Genomic DNA, 23,493 nt, shown 5'->3' on the forward strand with positions numbered 1-23,493 from the left:
CTTTTAGGGTTTAATGACTATACCATTTTCAAAACACTGCCACTAAATTCTGGCATCATTAATCTACCTATAAGGATATGTTTTGTAGCTCCATGAGTGAGGTATGGCTGATCTCTTCAGCTTCATTCAGTCCTTTATAGAAATCTTTACAAAAATCATTCTGTGATTGACATGTATATGGTACTATGTATAAAATAGATAAATAATAATAGCCTCCTGTAGAGCACAGGGAACTCTACTCAGTGATCTTTGGTGACCTAAATAGGAAGGCAATCCAAAAAAGAGATATATGTGCATGTATAGCTGATTCACTTTGCTGTACAGCAAAAACTGGTACAGCATTGTAAAGCAACTCTACTCCAATAAAAATTAAGGAAAAAAACACCCTATGAGCCCAGCAATTAACAGAGTTTCTGACAAATAATAGGATGTCAGTATGCTTTAGGTTTTGCCTAGTGCTGCTTTGACAATAAGTGCATGATAACGCCTCTTCCTTCTCCCCAAAAAAGAGGTGTGAGGTTGAGGAGAGAAAAGGAGAAGGAAGGGGAGAGGGAGAGAGGAGCATGAGCCCAGTCTTACCTTCCCACTCAGTGTAGAGCATCTGGAATTGGAAATGATCTTAGCTGACATTTTCCAGTCTCCTACCCAATGCAGGAAAATTCCTTCTAAGATAATTTCAACAAAGGGCAGGAAGCCTGATGTAAGATGAGAGGTCTCTTTCTGTAGGGTGGTGATTTGGTTCAATATGGTGGTATTATTTGTAGGTTGAGGTGGCGTGGTGTAGAGTTGTGTGGGCAATTGAGGCGAGGCCTGGACTGGTGGTGACCACATTGTGGAGGGCCGTTTGGGACCAGTTTTGAGCTGCCATTTTGTTCCATTGTGGAACCTAAATCCTAGTGCTTTCTCAGTGAGTTTGAATCCATCCATCAAAGGAATTTACATGGTCTTTTAATATATGTTAATAAAATTGATTGAAAGCACTATATTAAAATTATTTTTTATACTTATTGAACATCAGGGAGAGAAGGAAGAATTTTTGCCAGTTTCCTTTGGCACGAAAACATGCAAAAACCTCAACTTACCCAAATTTTGCCAAAAGAATTCAACCTATTAACCACAATTTTCTATATTATACTTTTCCAAGCGATCTAAAGAAAAAAAAGCCACATTTTGGATTAATGTGAAAATTGATTGTCTTGGATACAAATATACATTCAACTTTGATCTCTTAAATCTTCTCTGTTTACTATTAAAGGGGAAAAAAGATCTTTTTGTAATAATAATCGTAAGGAACAATGAAATTTGGGATTACCTAAGAATCTTCCAATTAGATTCAGGATACGGTTTGTAAGTTATGCAAGTAAAGTGGACTCAAGCATTTTAGGAATGTTTCAACAAGGACTTTTTTCTAAAAAAGGTTTCTGTTTGGAGTTCAGTTAACCAGAAAATTAAATTAACCGGAACTCTTCTATTTCCAGAGAATTTCAGTTACTTGGAGTTTGACTGTACTTTTGTTGTAGTCTTGCTTCCCACACAGATGTGAATTCCATGTTCTTTTTAAAAAATGTGTTTTATTGAAATATAGTTGATTTCCAATGTTGTGTTAATTTCTGCTGTAAAACACAGTGATTGTTATTTGTTTGTTTATACTTTCTTTTTCATATCCTTTTTCATTATAATTTATCACCAAATATTGGATATAGTTGCCTGTGCTATACAGTAGGACCTGGTTATTTATCTGTTCTATATATGATGGCTTGCACCTTCCATTTTCTGACTTATTTCTTGCAGAGTGCTTAAGCACAATGAATACCTTGAATGAGCTTTTTGGTTTGGGATTTTAATTACTACTATTAATAAATATCCATCTATATTGATTTCTATAATCTGTATATAGAAAGATAGAAGCAGAGCTCCCTGGCAGCACTGTTTATGTTTAGAGAAATATGAGTAGATAATGCTTTCACTATGACTTGACTTCAATCTTTCTCTCCCAAGTATACTTTTCCCCTTTCAAACTTGCCATTTAGAACCGAGGAGTATTTTTTTCAAGACAGAACAATGTTTTTATCTCTGTTTCTTGAAGTAGTACACAGAAGGAAATGGCATCATGGTAAAAAGAATTTATAAGTGAAATTGGAATGTTTTGCTAAAGATAACCAGGAAGTAAGGCGTGAAAGCCCTCAAGTAGCACAGAGGCCAGATGGTCTTTTTTTTTTTTTTTTAATGCAGTCACTAAGCAGGAAATTCTGCTTGATTAAGAAGACGCTGGTCTTGATTTTCATTCACTGATTTTGAGGTCCCTTTTTTTTTTAAATGGGTATATGTATATACACACAAAACCCACAGATTTTATTCAGCCGGTTGATTGTTGGTGTCATTGTTAGCAGGACTTTTCTGATGAGAATGCGAAGTCTTAATGATAAAGAGGGAAATGGGTTCCCAAGTCTCAGCTCTGAAAGAACTTGGGATTGACCCACTCTACCCCAAACACGCCATCATTACCATCTCCAGCAAGCTGTTGTAGGGTCTGGTGTTTTGTTGTGTTTTCTTTTGATAACCCAGAATGAGAAAAGCTGCATACCACAGTGGCTAAGTAGGGTTTTGTGAGATACAGGGTAGACTCAGGGGAGAAAAATAGAGGTTTTGGAGTTCAACACTCCAGGGGGCTAATGTGCATAAAGGACCTGAGTTTAATCCTCAGAGCTGCCAGTCAGGATCATGATGAAGAAGCACCCATGCAAAGAATTGCCTCTGGATGCTGCTAGGCTGGGGCGGGCATGGGATGCTGGGCACCTCTCTTTGGACTGTGATGTTTTAGCCGTTGATACTGAGGGGAGGTTGTCTGGCAGTGACTTGGACACAACAAAGCACCCTTCTGGAAAGTCACCCTGCCCTCGCCTTACACCTATTGCTCAGTACCCCAGGAGTGAGCAATTTCCCAATCTGTAGTCTAAGGAAGAAAATGAATAGAGTTGCTAAATGGAATACTTGCGTCCATTTACCAGGGAGAGTCACTTGGAGGAATTTGTAATAGAATGAATAGATGTAGACAACAGGCAGAACTGTTTGGAGCCGTGCCCTGAATCGTGTGTCTATTGATTTAAATAAGGAAACTACATAACAAGGGATTATATGCCAGCAGTCCTTACCATAAAGCTGATAAATCAGACAGCAAAAATTATTTTGTATTTATTTTCAAAAGAAACATATCACCATTTGAAGATAGCTTAGCCACCTGGAAAGGTCACTGTTCTCAAAGCTAGACATTTTTTATAAGTGAATTTTTAAGCCCTAGGTTGCACCTCAAGTACTGAGCCCTTTAAATGTCACCTTATCTTATATTCAAAAAGCCAGCTTCTTAGAAAATTTGATCCAATGAAAAGATAAAATGTGCAAGATGAAATGCACACTTGTTAGCTTAAAATGGACCTTTTTTTTTTTAAGAGTCACATAATCCTAAAACACAAACAAACAAGACCCTAAGATCGCAGCATTTGACATTATTTCCAGGGTAATATAGTGACTTCCCATTTTATAAATTACATTTATCATCTCTCTCTGAAATAGGACAAGGAAACCTATTTTGATAATGCGAGAAAACTCTCAGAGTTTCACCTGCCTTGAGAGAATTTTGGAAGAGTTTTTAGAAGCCTGATAGCATTTATAGGATTTGTTTTCATATGGATCACAAATATGTATATACTTTACATAATTTTGTACACAACTATCAAGCTGTAAAGAGTTTAAATCTTGGCTCTTAGGCCAAAAAGTCTTTGGGGTGGGGATAACACACTGAGAATTGCTGGCTACATAACCCCCTCTCTGCCCACCACTCTGTCCTCTCCTAAACCTTGTGTGTTTCCGGGTAGAGTGGTCGGCACCACCACCCAGACTCCCCAAACCCTTGCCTTGGCTTCTGCTGCAGCCACAGTAGCAGCTCTTTTTTTTCTCCCATGAGAGTTCCCTCTGTAGTCATCTCCCTTCTGGCCTCTTAAAGAGATGAGCTCTGATGATCATGATCTGACGGCCATTCCAATTCTCCCTAGCCAGTGAATTTCTTCCTGTTGAGATACCTTTTGTTAATGCCGTTATTGTCAGCAAGACCCCAACAGAGCTCTCAGGCACTGGGACCATTTAGTATTCATTCATCTTTGATCCTTCAGTCATGAAGCCCTGGCTGTTCATTTCCCCTGTGCTGTTTGCCTACTTCTTTCCTTTCCTTTCTGAAATTTCTTCTCCTAGAGAGACAAAAACGGGTAAGACCGGAGAAAACCAATGAGTCTTGAAATGTCTCAATTTCCTTCACACCCTTCTGTGTAACCCTAACTGCGTGTCCATGGTTCCTTTCAACTTTGAGTTAATATCCTGCCACTAAACACTGAGACATTCAGGGAATTCTAAGTACCGTAGTTCCTATTATTGGGTTGGGTTTTTTTGGTCCACTGTGTGATGGCGACTTTCCTCTCTCAAATGGCCTTGCCCAAGTAAACAAAGAGGTCACTGATTCCCATAATTCATCATTTTGTCTTTTTATGTTAGAAATAGTCAAAGTTGGACCTTAATGTCCTTGAAAAAGAGATCATTCCTTAAGGAAATCTGAAACTAAATATTTAACAGCCTGAGAGATTGAATCACAAGTCTCTGCTCAAACGCTGGAAAGTTTTTATCCCGAAATTAAGATGTTCTTTGCTTGTTTACTGGCAGAGGAATAAGACAAAATATCAGCCAAAAGCCTCCACAGATTTGAGCAGAAATTACTCCTTAGCTAAAGCTGACCTGAACTCACCCTTCTGCCTTCTAGCAAGTCATCCTTTCTGTTTCCTTTGTTTTATGGTTCCTTGAAATTACCAGGTTTTCTCGCCAGTTTCCCAGTTTATTTTATGTCTACCTCATTAAAATTCAGCTTCTCCCGGGGTATATACCTTTGCTGCTACATTCACTAGTGCATCCCCAGGGCCCCATCAGTGCCTAGTACACAGCGAAACCTCAGAAATACCCATTGAATGAAAAAAGTAATCAGAGAAATGACTTTCTCTCTGGGTGTGCTCCAAAATCATTTTAAAAGAATTTTTGTTAATGCTTAAAGAAAGCCAAATGAATGTACATAAAGGATTCCTAATGTCATAAAAGTACAAAACTAGTTACTCTTCCAATCTCTTAAGATGAGTTTAGGTTAAGAGTAGTGAAGAGTTAAAGTTCTAGACCAGATAAAGGCTGATTTGGGATGAATGAGGAAGTTATTAAGGATTAATGAAAAAGTCTGTTTGGGCTTCCCAGGTCCTGCAGTGGTAAAGAATCCACCTGCCAAAGCAGGAGAGACACAAGAGACACTGGCTTCAATCCCTGGGTTGGGAAGATCCCTTGGAGTAGGAAATGGCAACCTGCTCCAGTATTCTTGCCTGGAAAACTCCATGGACAGAAGAGCCTGACAGGCTACAGTCCATGGGTCTCCAAGAGTCAGTCACAACTGAGTATGCTCACACACACTGGGCAAAACCTACAGGTGGGGCTTACCTACTCTTTGCCAGTTTTCTTGGTGTCAGCTGACCTTAGAGGATGGTGGGGATGGAACATTGTCTTATGCGCTCCTCTTACTTCTGGTCTTCCATGGTACAGGAGTCATTTGTGTCAAATTAGCTGGCTAGAGAGGATAAGATGGTTGGATGACATCTCTGATTCAATGGAAATGAACTTGGGCAAACTCCGGGAGATGGTGAGGAACAGGGAAGCCTGGCATGCTGCAGTCCATGGCGTCGCAAAGAGTCGGACACGACTTGGCGACTGAAGAGCAGCAGTCGCTTCCTCTGCCATCAGTGCTAGGAGGCCCAGGTCTCAATTCTTGGGACCACTACTGACCACATCTTCAGGAGGAGATGGAAGCATTTCTTGGGGAATAATTCTTCATGGGTTTCTTTTAGTTCTTTACCCCTCGTTAGCTGAGGTGCCGACTGCCTTTATTCCAGGCTATCTTTCTAAGGATTTTTGTACAATGAATAGCCTTCAAAGGTTGAAAGAAAACATCACCCTCCAGGGTAGAAAGCAGGACTGTCACCCATTGTAATAAAGAACATGACGCCCTCCAGGGCAAATGCTGGGCTTGTTTGCTTGCAGTCCATTATCAAAGATGCAGGTTTCCAAAGCTTGGGGTTGCTCAGCTGGAATGTAAACCCTTGTGTGTGTCACTTACGCCTAGGCTGCCTGCTCCATGGGACTTGGGGACTTGTGAACAGGAAACACACGCTGCTCCCTGGGCCCTGACTCAGAAATGGTGTTTGTCTAATTCGGGGCTCTCGTGTCTTCTGCCAGCGCTTTTCAGGAGGCTAACGGATTAGCTTGCAGGTAGCTTGAAACCCTTCACTGTTCTTGATGGTCCCCTATGCCCCACCCTGTGCTAAGGTCCTTTGTTTCCTGCAAAATCAAAAATTCTGGCAAAGGATCCATGTGGGACAGAGAGACCTTCCCTGAGGAGCAGAGAACTGCAGCCTCAAGACCATGGTAGGCAATCCAGTGGTGATAAATAGAGGTACGTCCAAGTCTAGGAAATCGACATTGTCTATATGAAGATGATTACAGAGTAATTATTGTAATAATAGGAATGCTAATTTATTACTCTTAGACTCTTCCTTCACGTAAGATACTCCATGAACGTTATTCAATGAATAAATGGATCAGTAGCCTTCCTGCCTCCAAACATGGTTTGAAGCGATTGCCAATGGAAAAAAAAAAAGAAAGCTCATTTGTGTATTGAAAGAAGAATGGGAAGGTGATTCGGGACAAGAAGGGGAGGAGGGTATGAAAGGTACATTTTTGCCAGGCACTTTTAAGACTTTGTTCCACTTAATTCTCAAAGGGCACTTCAATAAGGAAGCTCTAGAAAAATATGAAACGGCTCGGTGAATGTAAGGTCCATTGGGTAGCCGGCTCCTATCCACCTCTGCCAGGAAATGGTGGATCCAGTTTGAACTCAGGTTTATCGGATTTTGAGGGACCCATTTCTCTGTACAACATTACACCGATGGCCTCATCCCAAACTGGGGCTTGCTGACAGCTCATCAAAGAGAAAGGTGGATGAAATGCATGGTCTAAAAGAGGAGAGCCTGTTAGGTTCCTCTCTCATGGGTTTGCAAAGAGGTGAACACGACTTAGCAACTGAACAACAACAACTCATCTCACAATAGAAGGAAAAAATTGGGAAAGGGAAAAAGAAGAATACAAGGCAAATGTAGAGAAGAGGAAAAAAAGCCTGCAATTTTAGCTACAATGTCAGATAGGATATATTATTTACTGTTCTGAACCCCTTCAGCTTAGAAACTGCAATAATAACAATAATCATTCTTATTATGTAAGTCCATCAAACTAAACACCGATGATCTTATTAAGTGTATCGTTCTACTAGCATCTTTAGCAGAATTTGCATTGGAAGAAAAGTATAAGATGATAAAAGCATGACTTGACAAAACCTGGCTGTTCTGTTAATGCTAGCGAGTTAGCTGCAGCGATTGTTTCTCAAAGTAGAACCTTAGCTTCTCTGGGAGTTCTGGAAAGCTCTATGTAAAGGTTATCTTTAAAGTGTAAGAGCATGCTCTGAATGGAGAGTTTTTTCTATTTTTTTTTGGTAAGAAAAAATTGATTTTCTTAGGAATATATGCTGTTAGCGCAGCTATCTAACAACAACAAAAAAAGAGTATTTTGTTTCAGATGGGGCAAAACATAGATCTAAAAATTTTAAGTGGGCCATGATTTGAAAGGGGAGTGATTAGTGTGATTTAAAGCAGTTTTAATTTTATACTTTAAAACTGTGTGTGTGTGTGTGTGTGTATTAATGATAACCTAATTTTACTGCCCCAGACTTAAAAATTTCTTGCTGCCTGGAAAACTAGTTCATCCATTAGTACTGAAATTGATTCAAGGTATTTGTGCTCATATTTCTCCCAAGAAGCCTCCCGCCTTTGTTCTGTAGGGACACCCAGTTCCGACACTGTTCTTAATATCCTGTTTTCGTTTGTCAGCCCTCTTGTCCTTTTCAATGCCCTGTTCCCATGTTCCCTGTCTGTCTCTCATGTGGTGTTTTACAATAACATTTCAGAACAAAAGAGTCCCTCCTCTTTCTGTTGCCTTTAAAAAAAAAAAAAAAAAAACCACTTCATTCCCTGGCTGTAGGGCTTGAGTGATCACGGGAAGTATTGAAAGCATGTTCTTCATCATAAGAGTTAACCAGGAGTTGTAAAGGAGGGTTACTTTTCTTTATTTTTTAAGATCGCAAAGTGGCTTCAGGGTCTTGTGAACACAAGGATTTTGTGTAAGGCTGACTTTCAAGTGGAGAGTAAAAGCAATTTCCTTTGAGAAGAGGAACTATGATATTGGAGATAATTCCCGTCTATTCTTAGAATAAGAATTAGTTACTGTGTAACATTGTCATTACCTGAGGACACAGTTGTGCGTGTCATGTCCTCGAACCTAAGAGAAAAGTTGGACGTTGCCATACTGGCCATCATCCACACCTATCTACTGATACATTTTCCTCCTGGTGATAAGACACGGGAAGGGGAGAGTGTACAAGAGGCAAGGGTTTTTCTAGGTAGGATTTTCTTGCAAAAATGCAACTCCACTGGTCTTGTCCGTCAGAGACTAGACCTCTTAGATGGTTTTGCTCATTTCGGGGTCACCTCTTTCAGATATGAGTGACAACTTTTGGAGGTCACTTTTAAAAGCTGGTGTGTTTCGATTTTTCATGTAGAAACTATTGACAGGTTTCTGTTTTTGCATGCAGGAAGGAATGTTTTTTCTCATGCAGGATAGATGCTGTGACCAAGAGGTATGTGAAGAGTACTAGCAAGTCCCAAGGAATTTCGCAAAGGTGCTTTTATACCCATATGTGTGTGGGTGTGTACATATATATCCACATGCATGTGTATGCTGTTGCTACTGCTAAGTCGCTTCAGTCGTGTCCGACTCTGTGCGACCCCATAGACGGCAGCCCACCAGGCTCCCCCGTCCTTGGGATTCTCCAGGCAAGAACACTGGAGTGGGTTGCCATTTCCTTCTCCAATGGGTGAAAGTGAAAAGTGAAAGGGAAGTTGCTCAGTCGTGTCCGACTCTTAGCGACCCCATGACTGCAGCCCACCAGGCTCCTCCGTCCATGGCATTCTCCAGGCAAGAGTACTGGAGTGGGGTGCCATTGCCTTCTCCGATGCATGTGTATATATGGTTCCAAAGCTAACTGCATTGCAGGTATACATGGGATTTTATATAGACATAGAAGTAGTTCTCTGAATGTATGTGGAAGTGCCTACTGTATTCTGAATACACTTGGAAAAGCATTTAGGAAAGCCAGTATTGGAGCCCTTTTTATCTGATTGATTTCACAGGACTCAGTGGCCTCCATTTCTGCCACCACCACACTGTTGGGCCTGCTCATCCAGAAGGTTCGATTTAGATTTAGATTTCTGTCAGGAGACTAAATGTGACACATTCTTACTCCCTTCTTTCTCTTTCAAGCCTGCTCTCATGGCCTTCAGAACCAAATTCTTGCCTGACACCCAGTACAACACAGACCTGGAAAACATCAGTCATTTTCAATTTAGTGTAAAATAGGTTCCGTTTGTCTTTAAAACCGGATGCTTTCTTTCTTAACATAAACTGGAAAAACTGAAATATCGGCGTCCCCCTGACAGTGGGAAATTTCCTGTCGAGGTGGTCGGACTGTGCACTCTAGAAGATGATAGAATTTGTTGTTGTTTATCATTTTCCCTGGCTTTTGTGGGACAGAGTAAATGTTTCCTGATGTCTCAGACTAGTTTTTCCACAACAGCGCCAAAATGTCTCAGAGAAATCTTGACAATTTTAATGTTGTTTTAACAAAAGCAGTCCTTTCAAAGCTCTTGATGAACAGGTCTTTCCAGTTCTGTTGGATGATGTACATGTGTCCCTTCCATGGACAGTGAGGACTCCTTTGGGAAGTCATTTGTAGGTGAAATTGAGTAACCCCTTTGTTTATTGTTAAAAGACAAACAAAATTATGGTTTGTAGAGACATAAGTCTAGAAAATGTATGTTTGAGTTTTTATGTCCAAACATGCGAGGCGTGCTTTGGTTTGCCATGAGGGGTGCAGTGGCATGAAAGTAGGTGTCACAATGTGCAGCCCAGGTGACACAGGGAAGCCATTCTTGCCTGCTGCTTGCCCTTTATCAAGATTGTTCTCTAGGGACCTCCCTAGTGGTCAGGTAGTGAGGACTTCACCTTCCAATGCAAAGATTGTGGGTTTGATCCCTGGTCAGGGTGCTAATACCCCACATGCCTCATGGCCAAAAAACCCAAAAACATAAAACAGAAGCAATATTGTAATGAATTCAATTAAGGTTTTAAAAATGGTTGACATCAAAAAAATAATTTTAAAAATGTTTGAACTTTGACATTAAAAAATGTTCTTTAACCTTCTTGGGTTGAGTCCAAATATCTGGTTGATAAATTGAATTGTGCAGGTTTGCAACCAGTGTTTTTAATTTTCTTTTTTTGTTTTTCACACTTTCCTGATGATTTACTTTCATTGCAATTTCTTGCCTTGTGCAATGTGATAAGCAACATCCTTGAAAGAACTGCAGTGCAGGGCAAGTTTTTCTTTTTTTGCTTTTGGGAAGACGACTTCCCTTTCTTCCTTCAGACAATCAGTTTTTAAAAGATTACTTTCCATTCCTGATTCACTCTTTCTTTGCCATTCTGGAGAGTGAAATTTGGGACACTCATTGCAGATGTGTTGTATGTGTGTGTGTGTTTATGTTTGAATTATATGTACATATGCCTGCAGTACAGCAGACCCAGGTTCAATCTCTGGCCCGGGAAGATCCCCTGGAAAAGGGAATGGCAACCCACTCCAGTATTCCTGCCGGGAAAATCCCTTGGACAGAGGAGCCTGGTGGGCCACAGTCCATGGGGTCACAAAGAGTCAGACACAACTGAGCAGCTTTAACTTTTGTATGTACATATACACATATGATACGCCTATATGATATGCATGTACACAATATGTATACAATATATGTATACATAATATATATACATATGTATGTATATATGTAAAGCTTGCTTGTGAGTGTATGCACATATGTGTATATTTTGTAGGTATAGTTTCAGTTGTTTCTCAGGATGACAGATTATGATTTAGATCTCTCTTTCTCAAAGAAACAATGACTGCTTTATTGTGTCTGTACAAGAGATCATGACTCCTGATATAGCATTAAAAAAAAACAAACCTTCTCGATAGTGTATTTTAATTCAAAAGATAGATGCAAGGTAATACATATATTATTTAAAAAAATAACAAAGCAGTGTCCCGAGCATAATGTGATCACGTACTCAGAAGGAGGCTGAGAGGATCAAAATGCAAGGGAGTCCTATGCCCGTTGGTGACCCCGGGCAGTGGGCAGGCATGACTCCCATTGGCAGTGTACAAAGCTGGCATCCGGCGCTTGGCCATCGGACACTGACCCGCTCTTGATCCCTGTGAGCAGTGAGGGTACAGATCCTAGTGGCAAATCATGCTTTGGGGGTGGAGGGACTAGGCAGTGGGTATTGACTTGACCCGAGCTGCCTTTTCATTTGGTTCAGATGAGCACTGAGTGGGCTAGGGCCCAGGGGAGCCACGACGGGGTCCGAGGAAAGGGCAGTTTGCAAAGCCAGAGGGAGTTTTGATTCTTCAACTCAGCAAGCCTGGCGGGGTGGATGAGGTGGAGCTGGCCTTCCTGGAATTGTCGCGTCGATTTTCCTGTTGTGTTTCACTGTTGACGCTCTCACAGACATACAGGACCGCTCCGGCACTGCCTGCCACCCACCATCTGGTCTCGGTGGCCTGTGTGTCATTTCGTGGGTCCCCCTCCTCTGCCTACGGCGATGTTTCTTCAAAAAGAACTAGGGTGCAGTCCATTGGTGGGTATTCAAGGCAATCTTTTCGTAAGAATCTGTGGAGATGCTAACAGAACTCTTTTGGACATCTGTGCTGTTTCCTGTTTTTAATCTGTTTATCCGTCTTTCAGTAGGATGAATGGCATTTCTGAGACTGTTGAGGGAGTTTCTTCACTCTTAAGACAGGGCAGAATCAAGCAGTTATTCCTGGAGAAATCAGGATCAGGATGGCTTTTTTTTTGCATTGTCATTTGTGTCTTTTTGCTTATCTGCTTGTATAAATGAACTCCAGAAGGTGTATTTAGGCATTCTGTTAAGTAAATTTGGAAGACTGGGTTTCAATTAAAATAACCAGACAGTGTGACCTAGCTCCCATTTCTCCTTAATTTTTATCATTAAAGCCTGCATATCCCTAAAGACATCTGCCAGGCTTCCAAGTGATTCTTTTCAGGAATGTTCATTCATTATTAATCAGGTTGTGTGGGCAAGAGAGTATGTGATTATTTTAAAGAATGTCCTGGAGATCCAATTACTAAAAAATGAGCGAGTTCTAGACAGATGTGGATGGACAGAAAAGGGTTTGCGAACAGATTAATTCAATTTGCATGAATTCCACTAGGTGGGTGTTGACTGAAATTAAAAATCTTTCCTGATTCTCAGTTCAGGTATCAAGTAAAACATTTTTAACTCCAGCACTCCTTAGAATACAGGAGAAATGACAACTGATTAAAAATATCTCTTGTCCTCATTAGTTATTTTAAAACTTGGGGCTAGTGCCTCAGTGCTTATCTGCTTGTCACTTTTTGTTTTTCCATCAGTTCCTCTGGTCCCCTACAATTTGGTTGGCAGAAATTTTCACTTGTCTGCTGTGATGAAGTGAATGAATTTGTGTGCTGATGGTTGGAGGTTAACCACAGTGATACTTCAGAGGGATTACCTTTAGAAGGTTATGGGATCGCTTTTTTCACCCGTTCCTACTCGATGTATTATTTCTACTGTTGCTTTAAGAGCCCTTTTGCATTTTGACTGTTCTGTGCTATAACTTGGGGTGGGATAAATTGTGGTGTCAGTTTCTAGGCTTTCAGGTTGCCTTTACATTCAGTTGGAGCTCCCTTGATCCCTCTTTCCATCCTATGGTTCTCTTTTATTGTGCATTTACTGACTCACCTGCTTCTCAGATCAGCCAGGATTCTAATGAGTAAAATAGTATTTGGGTAGTGTTTTTACTGTGTGGTATTTATAACTCAAAAATGAAAAACTAAACCAGGATAGAATATGCAGATGTTGAGTGCTTGTATTATGTTTTAAAAATACTTGGTTTGTGGTGAATTCATCTGGGGTGGAGCTATCAGTTTTTACTGAGTTTCTGTTAGATCATGTTTGGGGTTTGGAGATGCAGTTTATCTGACGTGAGACCAAGTCCTTTCTGAGTTTAGTCTCTTGCCAACTGAGGTTCAGTTTCAGTATTCTCCAATTCCCAAGTTTTTAGTCCTCTGAAAGTCTGTATTTCTGCTAATCCAAGATGAAAACATTATTCCACAGTCCTTTAAAAAATATTCCACCTATGGCTCTGGAAAAGAGAGAATCCTGTAGCAAAAATTCAGATGGCAGTAAGTCTGCTCAGTCTTAATTACTTATGTGAAGAGAGAGAACAGGAAATTGACTTGATCCTGTTTCTGAAATTTATGACTCTTGAAGAAGTAAATGTATGCATAGCATTTCCGAAGCTGTCTCTTTTTTTCTGATACTTTTAGGAATTTCCTTTTCCAAACCAGTTTTAGGTGACTTGGTGTAACGTTGTGTAGTTTTGACGGTGTTTGTCCTCTCAGTTGCATTTTGGTAAAACATCAAGCTTGGTTTCCATACGCCAGAGCTATTTATGGGGAGAGATGGAGGAAGTGCCTTGCAAATCATCTGGGCAGTGGCTGAGAGTGACCTGACATTAACAGTTGACCACAGGCCACCCAGTGTTGGTATCCAAGTTTCTTCCTTGGTCTGGTGACTCATTAATTTCCCTCATGGTGATGGCTTTCAGAACTGTACAAAGTGAGGGCCTAAAAGCAAAATTATAGGTGGCTAAAATGCATGTTCTTTTTCACAGTCTCCAAATGAGAAAAGTGATTACTTTTGATGGAGTATGCAGACATGACATAGAATACCTGTAGGGTAGCATTGAGAGTGGATTTACCTTATGATTAAGACACCAATGTCTCTATTAAGAGAAGTTGGGAATAAAAAAGTCAGGGATGATGTGCTAACAATTGTGTGCATGTAAAGTCGCCTCAGTCATGGCCGACTCTTTGTGACCCCACGGACTATAGCCCACCAGGATCCTTTGTCTGTGGGATTCTCCAGGCAAGAGTGTTGGAGTGGGTTGCCATACCCTTCTCCAGGGCATCTTCCTGACCCAGGGATAGAACCCGAGTCTCTTAAGGCAGGTTCTTTACCATTGGAGTCACTTGAGAAGTTCACAATTTAATGTCTCCTTTTTCTAGCAGGTGATTGAATTCATAGAATGCCCTTGGTCGGGAGATTCCTTGGTCACTTCTTGATTTTATATATATAAATTTTATATGATTTGATTTTATATATATATGTGTGTGTATATGTATATATATATGTGTATATATATATATATATGGGTGAAATTCCCATGAGACTTTGAACTGGAAAGGCTGCTCATCAACTTTGACTAGAGATTAAACTTTGCAGTGCATGCCATCTTCACAGGGGTCCTAGGTGTTTCTTTAAGGTGCAGGTTATCTTTGTCATAGCAGAAGTCAGGAGAGACTACAAGGACTAAAGCTACGAAATCCTAAAATGAGCTACTGAGCAGGATGGTGGGAAGGCTTGTGACAGCAGAGGCAGGGAGTTAAATGCTTTCTCTGTGTTATCTTGTCAGATGAATAGTTTTGCCTCTTCAAAGCAAAAGGCAAAAAAGATAAAACCAACATATATGAACCCTCTTAACTTCTGTCTCCCTGCTTTAGCACATTGATCCCTAAGGGCACTCCTGCTGAGTTCAGCCATCTCCCTTCTCGAGCCTAATACCATATCTGAATTCTTTCAGTCCCAATGACCTTGTCTTCTATTGGGAACTTTCTCCTCCCATCTCTTTGCTTCCATATCCTGTACCCTGGACAAAAGAAGGCCTTTCTCCCTCAGGGAAAGTCCTCCTCCTGGAATGAATGCTGGTTAAAGATGATGATACCTGGAGCCCAGAGGGAGCAGTGGCTTCTTCCGAGGCACCTGGGTCAGCCAGCTCACCATAAGCATTGCCTGGGTGTCCAGGTGCAGTCTCTCTACAGTGCTCACTGCTAGCTCTCCTGCAGGCTTTCTGTTGATGAAAGTGAAAGTGAAACTCACTTAATCATGTCCGCCTCTTTGCGAACCCATGGACTGTAGCCCACCAGGCTCCTCTGTCCGTGGAATTCTCTAAGCAAGAATACTGGAGTAGATTGCCTTTCCCTTCTCCAGGGGATCTTCCTGACCAGGAATCGAACCCAGGTCTTCTGCATTGTATGCAGATTCTTTACGAGCTGAACCACCAGGCTGACTGGTGATGAATTTTCTGTTGATCTATAGATGATTTTTCCTTAACTGCCAAAGGCATGAGTGTCTTATATCCAACTTGTATCATGCAGAGTTTTGAAGGGGGAGGTAGTCTTTTGGCTCAGGCTATCTATTCACAGTTGGCCTCAAATTTTGACTCTGAATGTTACCTCCATGTGAGATTCATGTTTGTGCTCACACATGCCTGCCTATATCAGTCCCAGGGCTGATCTGATTCTACTGAATGAATGATGAAAGAAGATGACTCATTTAAACCTGCGACCCATTACTGATCACTCTGTTGGGTACTAGGAAATACTCCTTTTAAATAAATATTTTAGTTATTTTGTGAAGAGGATAGTTATTTTGTTTTGTGTCTTTCAGCTACAGCTTTACTTGGCTAATGGTAAACATGTAAGACATGTCACGCTATTTAGAGCCATCATTTAAAACGTTCTGCTTGTGGAATGTGAAATCCCTCAATACCATAGTGGCCAGGTCTCTTCGGACCTCTTGGAAGCTTGTCTCTCATTTTTTTTAAAAAAGCAGAAAACAAAAGAAAATGGAGCATGAAACAAACAAAAAAAAAGTGACAAGAGAAAAAAATGATTTGTGCTAGGAAGAAAAGCAAAGACAACTGCTAAGAGCAGAAAACAGTCCCATTTCCTGGGTCTCTGGTACAGGAGGTGAGTGATTGGGACTAAGATTAAAGAAGCAGCTTGGGAGAAAATTGGGCAAGATTTTTAAAAGATAAGATGTCAGGACTGAGACTTTGGGCAGCAGGGAGCTGCTCAAAGTTTTGTGCCTTTAAGAGAAGTCACCAGAAGAAATGATGATGCCAAAGCATGTTGCAAAGGTAAAACTGAAAGACAAAAAGTGGGAGACAATAAGTCAAATTAGGAGGTAGTTTTGTTCTTGTGTGGGGTTTGTTTTTGTTCGTTTGTTTTGGGCAATAGTTTGGGAATGCAGTAAAAATCTGGATCAGCACAGAGGCAGTAAAAACAGAAGTCAAAGAACTAGTAAGATTTGGTATTTACATGTCTTGGCTAGTGATTTGGATTTGGGGAGAGGTGAGAGTATGGTTTCCTATTGATGCTGTGACCAAGTACCACAAGCTTCATGGCCTTAAAGAAGAACACTGGGAGTCATTAAATCTGACACTGGTCTCACTGGGCTATAATTAAGGTATATCTACAAGGCTGTATTCCTTCTGGAAGTTCTAGCTGTGGTCCCCATCTTTTTTGGCAGTAGGAACCAGTTTTATGGAAAATAATTTTTCTGTGGACCAGGGTTGGGGGATGGTTTCAGGATGATTCAAGTGCATTACATTTATGGTGCACTTTCTCTTAGTATGACATCAGCTCCATCTCAGATCATCAAGCATTATATCCTAGAGGTTGGGGACCCCTGATCTAGAAGATAATCTGTTTATTTTCTGTATCTTCTGAAGGCTGCCCATATTGCTTGGCTTATGGCCTCCTCCCATCTTCAAAGCAGTGTCTTATCAGGTCTTTTTCAAGTAGCGTCATCTGACACTTCTCTCTTACTTCCCATTTCCACTTTTAAGGACTCTCACAATTATATTGAGTCCCACTGGATGATGTAGGCTCATCTCCTTGTTTCAAGGTCAGCTGCTTAGCAGCCTTAATTTCCATCTGCAACCTGAACTCCCGTTTGCTTTGTAAGATAGCTTTGGTGGGGCAGGGGCATGATTCTGCCTCCCCCGAGAGGGAGGAGTAGAAAATGAGGCAAACCTCTGAGCTGTGCTAATCAGGAGAATGGAAGCACCATGAGGAGATACCAGGAGGCTTGGAGGGCAGATGGGTTTGGGACAGAAGCTACTGAGTCCCATGAGATGCACACTGTGAGTTGAGGTGCTTATAGTAAATGAAGCAAGGTACTGTCCATGCTATGAGATGGTGTTGTGAGAGTCTCACAAGCCTAGAAGTCAGAGAGGCAGTACATGGATGAACAAACAAACTGGACAGCTTTTTGATGGAAGATAGGCTGGCCCTTTTAAAAACACCTAGGCTTTGTGGCTCAGCTGGTAAAGAATCTGCCTGCCAATGCAGAAGACTCAAGAGATGCTGGTTCGATCCCTGGGTCAGGAAGATCCCCTGGAGTAGGGAATGGCAACCTGCTCCAGTATTCTTCCCTGGAAAATTCCATGGACAGAGGAGCCTGGTGGGCTACAGCCCATGGGGTTGCAAAGAGTCGGAGGTGACTGACTGTACATGCACACACACACACAGGCTTGGCTTAGCTGGAGGAGAAGTCAGATGTGTTTAGAGAAGAAAACCAGAAAAGCCCCATCTCAGTGCTACACAAAATGGGGAAGGGGAGGTAAAGGAGGCAGGGAGAGGTGTGGAAAAGAAATATCCATTTATTCATTTTTCATTTTAAAGAAGTGCTTTCCTCCGAAGTCTTGAGTCTGTTAGAAAGTTTTTTGAAAAGATGTCTGGCGGCCAGTGCTTCCCAGGATCCAGTGCTTAGCTGCATCCTGTGACCAAAGACTCTACCGCTGAGGGCTGTGATTGGAGAGAATTGGAGAGAACATCTGTGGGTGCTACCTCAGGGACACACAGCTAAGAAAGAGCAGAGCTGTGGATCAGACTCCATTGTCTGGCCACCTGCCCGACTCTCTCCCCTCCCTTTTCTGTGACCTGTTATGGACCATAAATGGTGGACGAGCAGAGGTGTGAAATGTGAATTGTTTTTCATCCCTGGTTTGTTGCAAAGGTTCCCACGATGACCGACATCCTCCTCTGAATGAGAACCAATCAGCCCATTCAGAAATATCTGGAGCTATAGCATTTCCTGACGGTGATATGCACGTCTGATTTCCTTCCATTGTAGTGAAGGCTAAGAGTCAATGTCTCTCTCTCTCTCTTAATTGGAGGCCTGGAAATTAAATTGCAGGAGTTCAAAAAAGAAAAAGATAACATTTTGCACAAAATCTACTCCCACTCCCACATCTCTGTGTGCTTGATGACCCCCTCTTCATCTTTAAAACCCACCTTGCATGTTGCCTCCTTCAGGAAGCTTCTACCTCCTCTTCTCCCCCAGTCTTTTGTTATGTTGGATGACAATTTGTTTTTTCTCTCCCATAATAGACCATAAGATCACTGAAGGTGGAGGGGGGTGGGCAGGTGTTACCATTAGTTGTTCCAAGACCCCTTACCTAGAGGGAGTTCACTATTTGGTGAAAGAATGAATAGCATTTTCATGTCTCAAAAAAAAAAAAAAAGATTATTTTAAAGAAAGCTAGAAAATAAGCCATGCCATTTTTTTAAAAGAGAAGGGAATGGCATCTGTGCTTAGTGGTAATATATTGTTGAGTGGTTTCACGAGAATATCACTACCATGGGAAAACCTGGGTAAAAGTAATAAAGATGAGATCTGCTGTAGACAGCAAATCAAAATCCCTTCCTTTCTGGCAGCCTACAGGTCAGAGGTTCAGAAAAATGGCCAAATCTCACTTTGCATCTCGATATTTTGTCATCACTTAATACAATTAACCAAAAGCGTTTATAGTGTAGATACTTGTATAAAGCACCACACCAAGCGCCAGGGCAATAAAAGAAAAAATGATCCATTTCTGAGCAGCTGCTATTAAATCATTCTCTGGTAAATTGCCCCTGAGGACTTGACTCACATCGTGTCCATGGATGGCAGGGTAGAATCCTGTCGTCTGGTATTTCCCATTAGCACTCAAAACTTGTATGCGCTTGTTGAGGTCTTATCCTGCTGGCGTGGCTATTGTTGCCAGTGCAGCATTTTATTCATACCTCTCTGAAAGTGCTCTTCATTTCTATTTTGTTGACTGTACATGTCTCTGTCTTCTAAAATACGAGTCAGCAGAATAAGATATGTATGCCCGCTTGCTACCTGCTTTTGTAAATATAATCCCATTGGACAGCCATGATCATTCATTTCTGTATTGCACATGACTGCTTTTGCCTGCTACAGTGGCAAAATTGAGTCGCAACAGAGACTGTCTGGCCTGCAGTACCAGAAACATGTACTACCTTGGCCTTGATAGAGAAAGTTTGCTGACCTCTGTTCTGACATATTGAGAGATTATTGAAAGCAAGGGTTCTGTTTTATTGTTTTTGGGTTCAGCCCCAATGTTGGTACTTATTTTAACTCAGTCAGTGAATGTTCAAATCTTAATGTGTGTGAGGCACTGTTTAGGTGCTGGTGGTATGTCCCCCAAAGAGCAAAGCAAAGTCTGTGCCCTCCTAGAGCTTGATACTCCAGTGGTGGGGCCATGGGGAGAGATGGAGCAGTGAACAAACTAATAGACTATGTTGGTGAATGTTATGGAAGGAAACAAATGGAGATGGGGAAGACAGGTTGCCATGATGGGTAAATGGGTGGTCGCAGTGGGAGTAGGGGAATTCATTTCATGTGGCTTCACGAAGAAGGTGATGAGCAGAGAGTCATTCCAATGACCTTGCCAAGGGGAGACAGGACGTGCGTGGTGCGTTTGAGAGATCACAAGGAGGCTATGTGCCCAGAGCAGAAGAAGGGCTGGCGTGGGAGGAAATGAGGTCACTGTCTGAGTCTGTGTTTTCTAGGGCTGGTTTTATTCTATGAACTTCTCCCTGAGTGAGACGGGAAACCCCTGGAGGCTTGAGTAGAGGCGAGGCAGGCTCTGTCGTGTGTTAACAGGCTCTTCTGAGTGGAGGATAGACTATGGGGGGTGGGGGGCAACAGTGAGAAGAAGCCAGGAGACCATTTAGAAAAATACTGTGATCATCCAGGTAGGGGAGGATGTTGGCTTGGCCCATGATCATAGAGAGAAGGAGATGAGGAGGAGGCCTGATTCCAGCTTCTCGAGCTAGCTCACTATCTAGCATTCAGTAAATGTCTCTTGGATAAAATTTCAGTGTTTCCCTTGAGGTCCACAGTGGAATCCCCTCTAGAAATTCTGACTGTGCTACTCTGGGATGAAATTCTGACACCTGCCTAAAAATGCAATCATCAAAGCTCTCCAGACAAGCTCAGTCCTCTGGTGAGATCTATCCGTAGGTGTTCTTGTTTCCCCTGCCAACATAGTAGACCGAAGTATCTACCTTTTTCCTTTACTTGACATGCTTCTGCTGATGGTAAGTGAGAAGATATTTGATTGAGAGATTATTCTGTTTTCCCATGATTAACCAAAATGATGATTAATGGGTAAAACCTTTCAATTTATTCTAAGCTATCTGTAGGAAGGAGTTGGCCAGGACTGAGTGCGGATCATAAGTTTCTCAAAACAGCAGCCCTGGGCTTTCCATTGCAGGTTGTGGAATGATAAGCAATCTTTAATATTTCAAATCTCAGCTGCCCGTTTATCCTTTCTTATATAGTTAATATCAGAAGATGGCTGGAGAGGTTTTTAAGATGCCAGGCTTCTATGAAGCTGGCAGTTCTTTAATTTTTCACAAGGCCGGCACATCCTTTATGCTTTTAATGATCAGCTACCGTTCAGTTGATAACAAGATGAGCATTGGTTTAACCAAAGCACACCATGGTATTTCTGAGGGATGCTGTTTCAGAGAGGGTGAGGGCATTCTAGAAACAGCGAAATTTGTAAATAAATGGAGGTGTGAATACAAAAAGGCTGATTGTCAGAATCACTAAACAGAGCTTCGGATGTGAAGCCTTCCCATGAATCCGGCTGAGAAAACCCCCTGGAGGGTGATTTGAACATCGCCTCCACTGGGTGAACTGCACTACTGGGTGAACGGCACGATTCTCCCACAGTCCGCAGCGGGCTGCATCTAATGCGCCCGTCACTGTTGCGCAGACCTCTGCTAATGGCCTTGAAAGGGAGAAGGTTCAAAGAGGCTTGGTTCCCAGGCCTGCTAATGAGCATGAGGCCTCTTCCCTCTTAATGAGCCAGGGTTTATGTGGGATTCTTTGCCCTCCCCTTTTTGAAGGGAAGGCAGGCGAGAGTTCACAAAAGCAGCAAGTCTTGCCGTCAAGGGGAGCGTGCAGCTGGGCCACCCGAAGACAGCCTGGAGGGGAGCAACAAAGCTGCCAGAGGTCGTGCCCAGGCCAACGTGGCTCTGAGTGTGAGGCTGGACTCCTGCTAGCCCTGCCTGTCGCTGGCTACAGTGACAACCCCTTGATGGGAGATTTTAGGCTGGGAGGGTTGCTTATGGTCCGTCGGCAGCCCTTTAAATTTCCTCGGTGGAGCGCGACTATCTTCAAATGCTTTCTAAACTGTAATCGTCACCATTGTTATAACTTAGCAAATGAATATTGTAGCCAGTACTATCCTTGTTCTCATGAACCACATTGTTGGTACTCACTGGTCCTCAGCTCACCGCAGTCGCTAAAAAGGCCCCCAGATATTTTTCTCCACTTCTCTCTGCCCACCCACGTCCCACTGCTGGATTAAACAATAGAATTATTCAGTAGAGTAACAAATACATGCCAGCAACGTTGCCTCTATCACAATCATCTTTGTGAAAGTCACTTGTTTTTTTTCTTGGCGGTGTATTTGGGAAACTAACATCCCCGGTTGCAGCATTATGATTGCCAGTGAAACCACACAATTGATTTCATATACATTTCACTCCCGCTTCTACAATAACTGCCTTTCTCCTCTGAAGCCTGGTTCGGTATCACAGAGTAGCAGCCCTTAAAGCACATATACTTAACATGTCAACTCATAAATGCAAGGTCATAAAAGACTGTAGTTCATTAATTACTGTTTCTACATTTTTGTTTTAAAACACAAGGAGAACTTGGTCATAACACAATAAGATTATTGTGATTAGATATGGAAATTATGGTTTCAAGAACTTGCCGGTTTGGAGGGAGTCCCTTTAAAGAACAAAATTGCAAAAAAGAAAAAATACATTAAATTAAAAAAAAAAATGCTGCTTTTGGCGACAGGAACCTTGAGATGTTAGCTGATATGCTGGCTTTGGGTTTTCTCCCCCACCCCCCCACCGCCCTGCCCCCCGCCTTATTTCCCCAGTGAATAGAGAATTATTTGGAATGTACACACATTTACCCTCCCATGACCTGTGTGTGGAATTATTCTGAGATGCGCTCAAAGCTGACAGCCCCCCATGGCTGACCCCCTCACGCCTAATCACATCTTACTTTCTGTTTCCAGATAGCTGATCAGCTTCCTTGGATTTTGCTGATGACCCAGGAGAGCTTTGCCTGAAGATGGAAACACTGGAGTCGGAGCTGACCTGCCCTATTTGTCTGGAGCTCTTCGAGGACCCTCTCCTGCTCCCCTGCGCACACAGCCTCTGCTTCAACTGCGCCCACCGCATCCTGGTGTCACACTGCGCCACCAACGAGTCCGTGGAGTCCATCACCGCCTTCCAGTGCCCCACCTGCCGACATGTCATCACGCTCAGCCAGCGAGGTCTAGACGGGCTCAAGCGCAACGTCACCCTCCAGAACATCATCGACAGGTTCCAGAAAGCTTCAGTGAGCGGGCCCAATTCCCCCAGCGAGACCCGCCGGGAGCGGGCATTCGACGCCAACAGCATGACCTCGGCCGAGAAAGTCCTCTGCCAGTTCTGTGACCAGGATCCTGCCCAGGATGCCGTGAAGACCTGTGTCACTTGCGAAGTGTCCTACTGTGACGAGTGCCTAAAAGCCACTCACCCGAACAAGAAGCCCTTCACAGGCCACCGTCTCATTGAGCCCATCCCGGACTCGCACATCCGGGGGCTGATGTGCCTGGAACACGAGGATGAGAAGGTGAATATGTACTGCGTGACCGATGACCAGTTAATCTGTGCCTTGTGTAAACTGGTCGGGCGGCACCGAGATCATCAGGTGGCAGCTTTGAGTGAGCGCTATGACAAATTGAAGGTTAGTCTTATCCGCCTTAAGCCAAACCCCTTTGTGCCAGCAAATGTCATGGAAAGAAAAAGTGTATTCACTGCTAGCTACGTGGCAGGTGAAGGTTGTCTCTTCGCCTTTTGTTATCTGATTCGTTGTAGCATGTTTTTTTGGCAGCCTGGCTATGTTACACAATAAGAGTATCTTGTAAAAGCTGACTGCTGCTTGTAGTGTTAG

General features: G+C 42.4%; 1 protein-coding gene across 1 annotated transcript in view; it reads left to right on the forward strand.

Moving 5' to 3' along the window:
• The first annotated feature begins 11,817 nt into the window (after positions 1-11,817).
• Positions 11,818-23,493, forward strand: part of MID1 (midline 1) — a 152,716-nt gene continuing 141,040 nt past the window's right edge. The window contains exons 1-2 of the mRNA XM_068962019.1: positions 11,818-11,925; positions 22,571-23,286. Coding sequence (XP_068818120.1) covers positions 22,627-23,286 — 660 coding nt within the window. The 5' untranslated portion in view covers positions 11,818-11,925; positions 22,571-22,626. The remainder of the gene's footprint in view (positions 11,926-22,570; positions 23,287-23,493) is intronic.

This window comes from Capricornis sumatraensis, chromosome X (genome assembly GCF_032405125.1).
Source record: "Capricornis sumatraensis isolate serow.1 chromosome X, serow.2, whole genome shotgun sequence".
Lineage (NCBI taxonomy): Eukaryota > Metazoa > Chordata > Mammalia > Artiodactyla > Bovidae > Capricornis > Capricornis sumatraensis.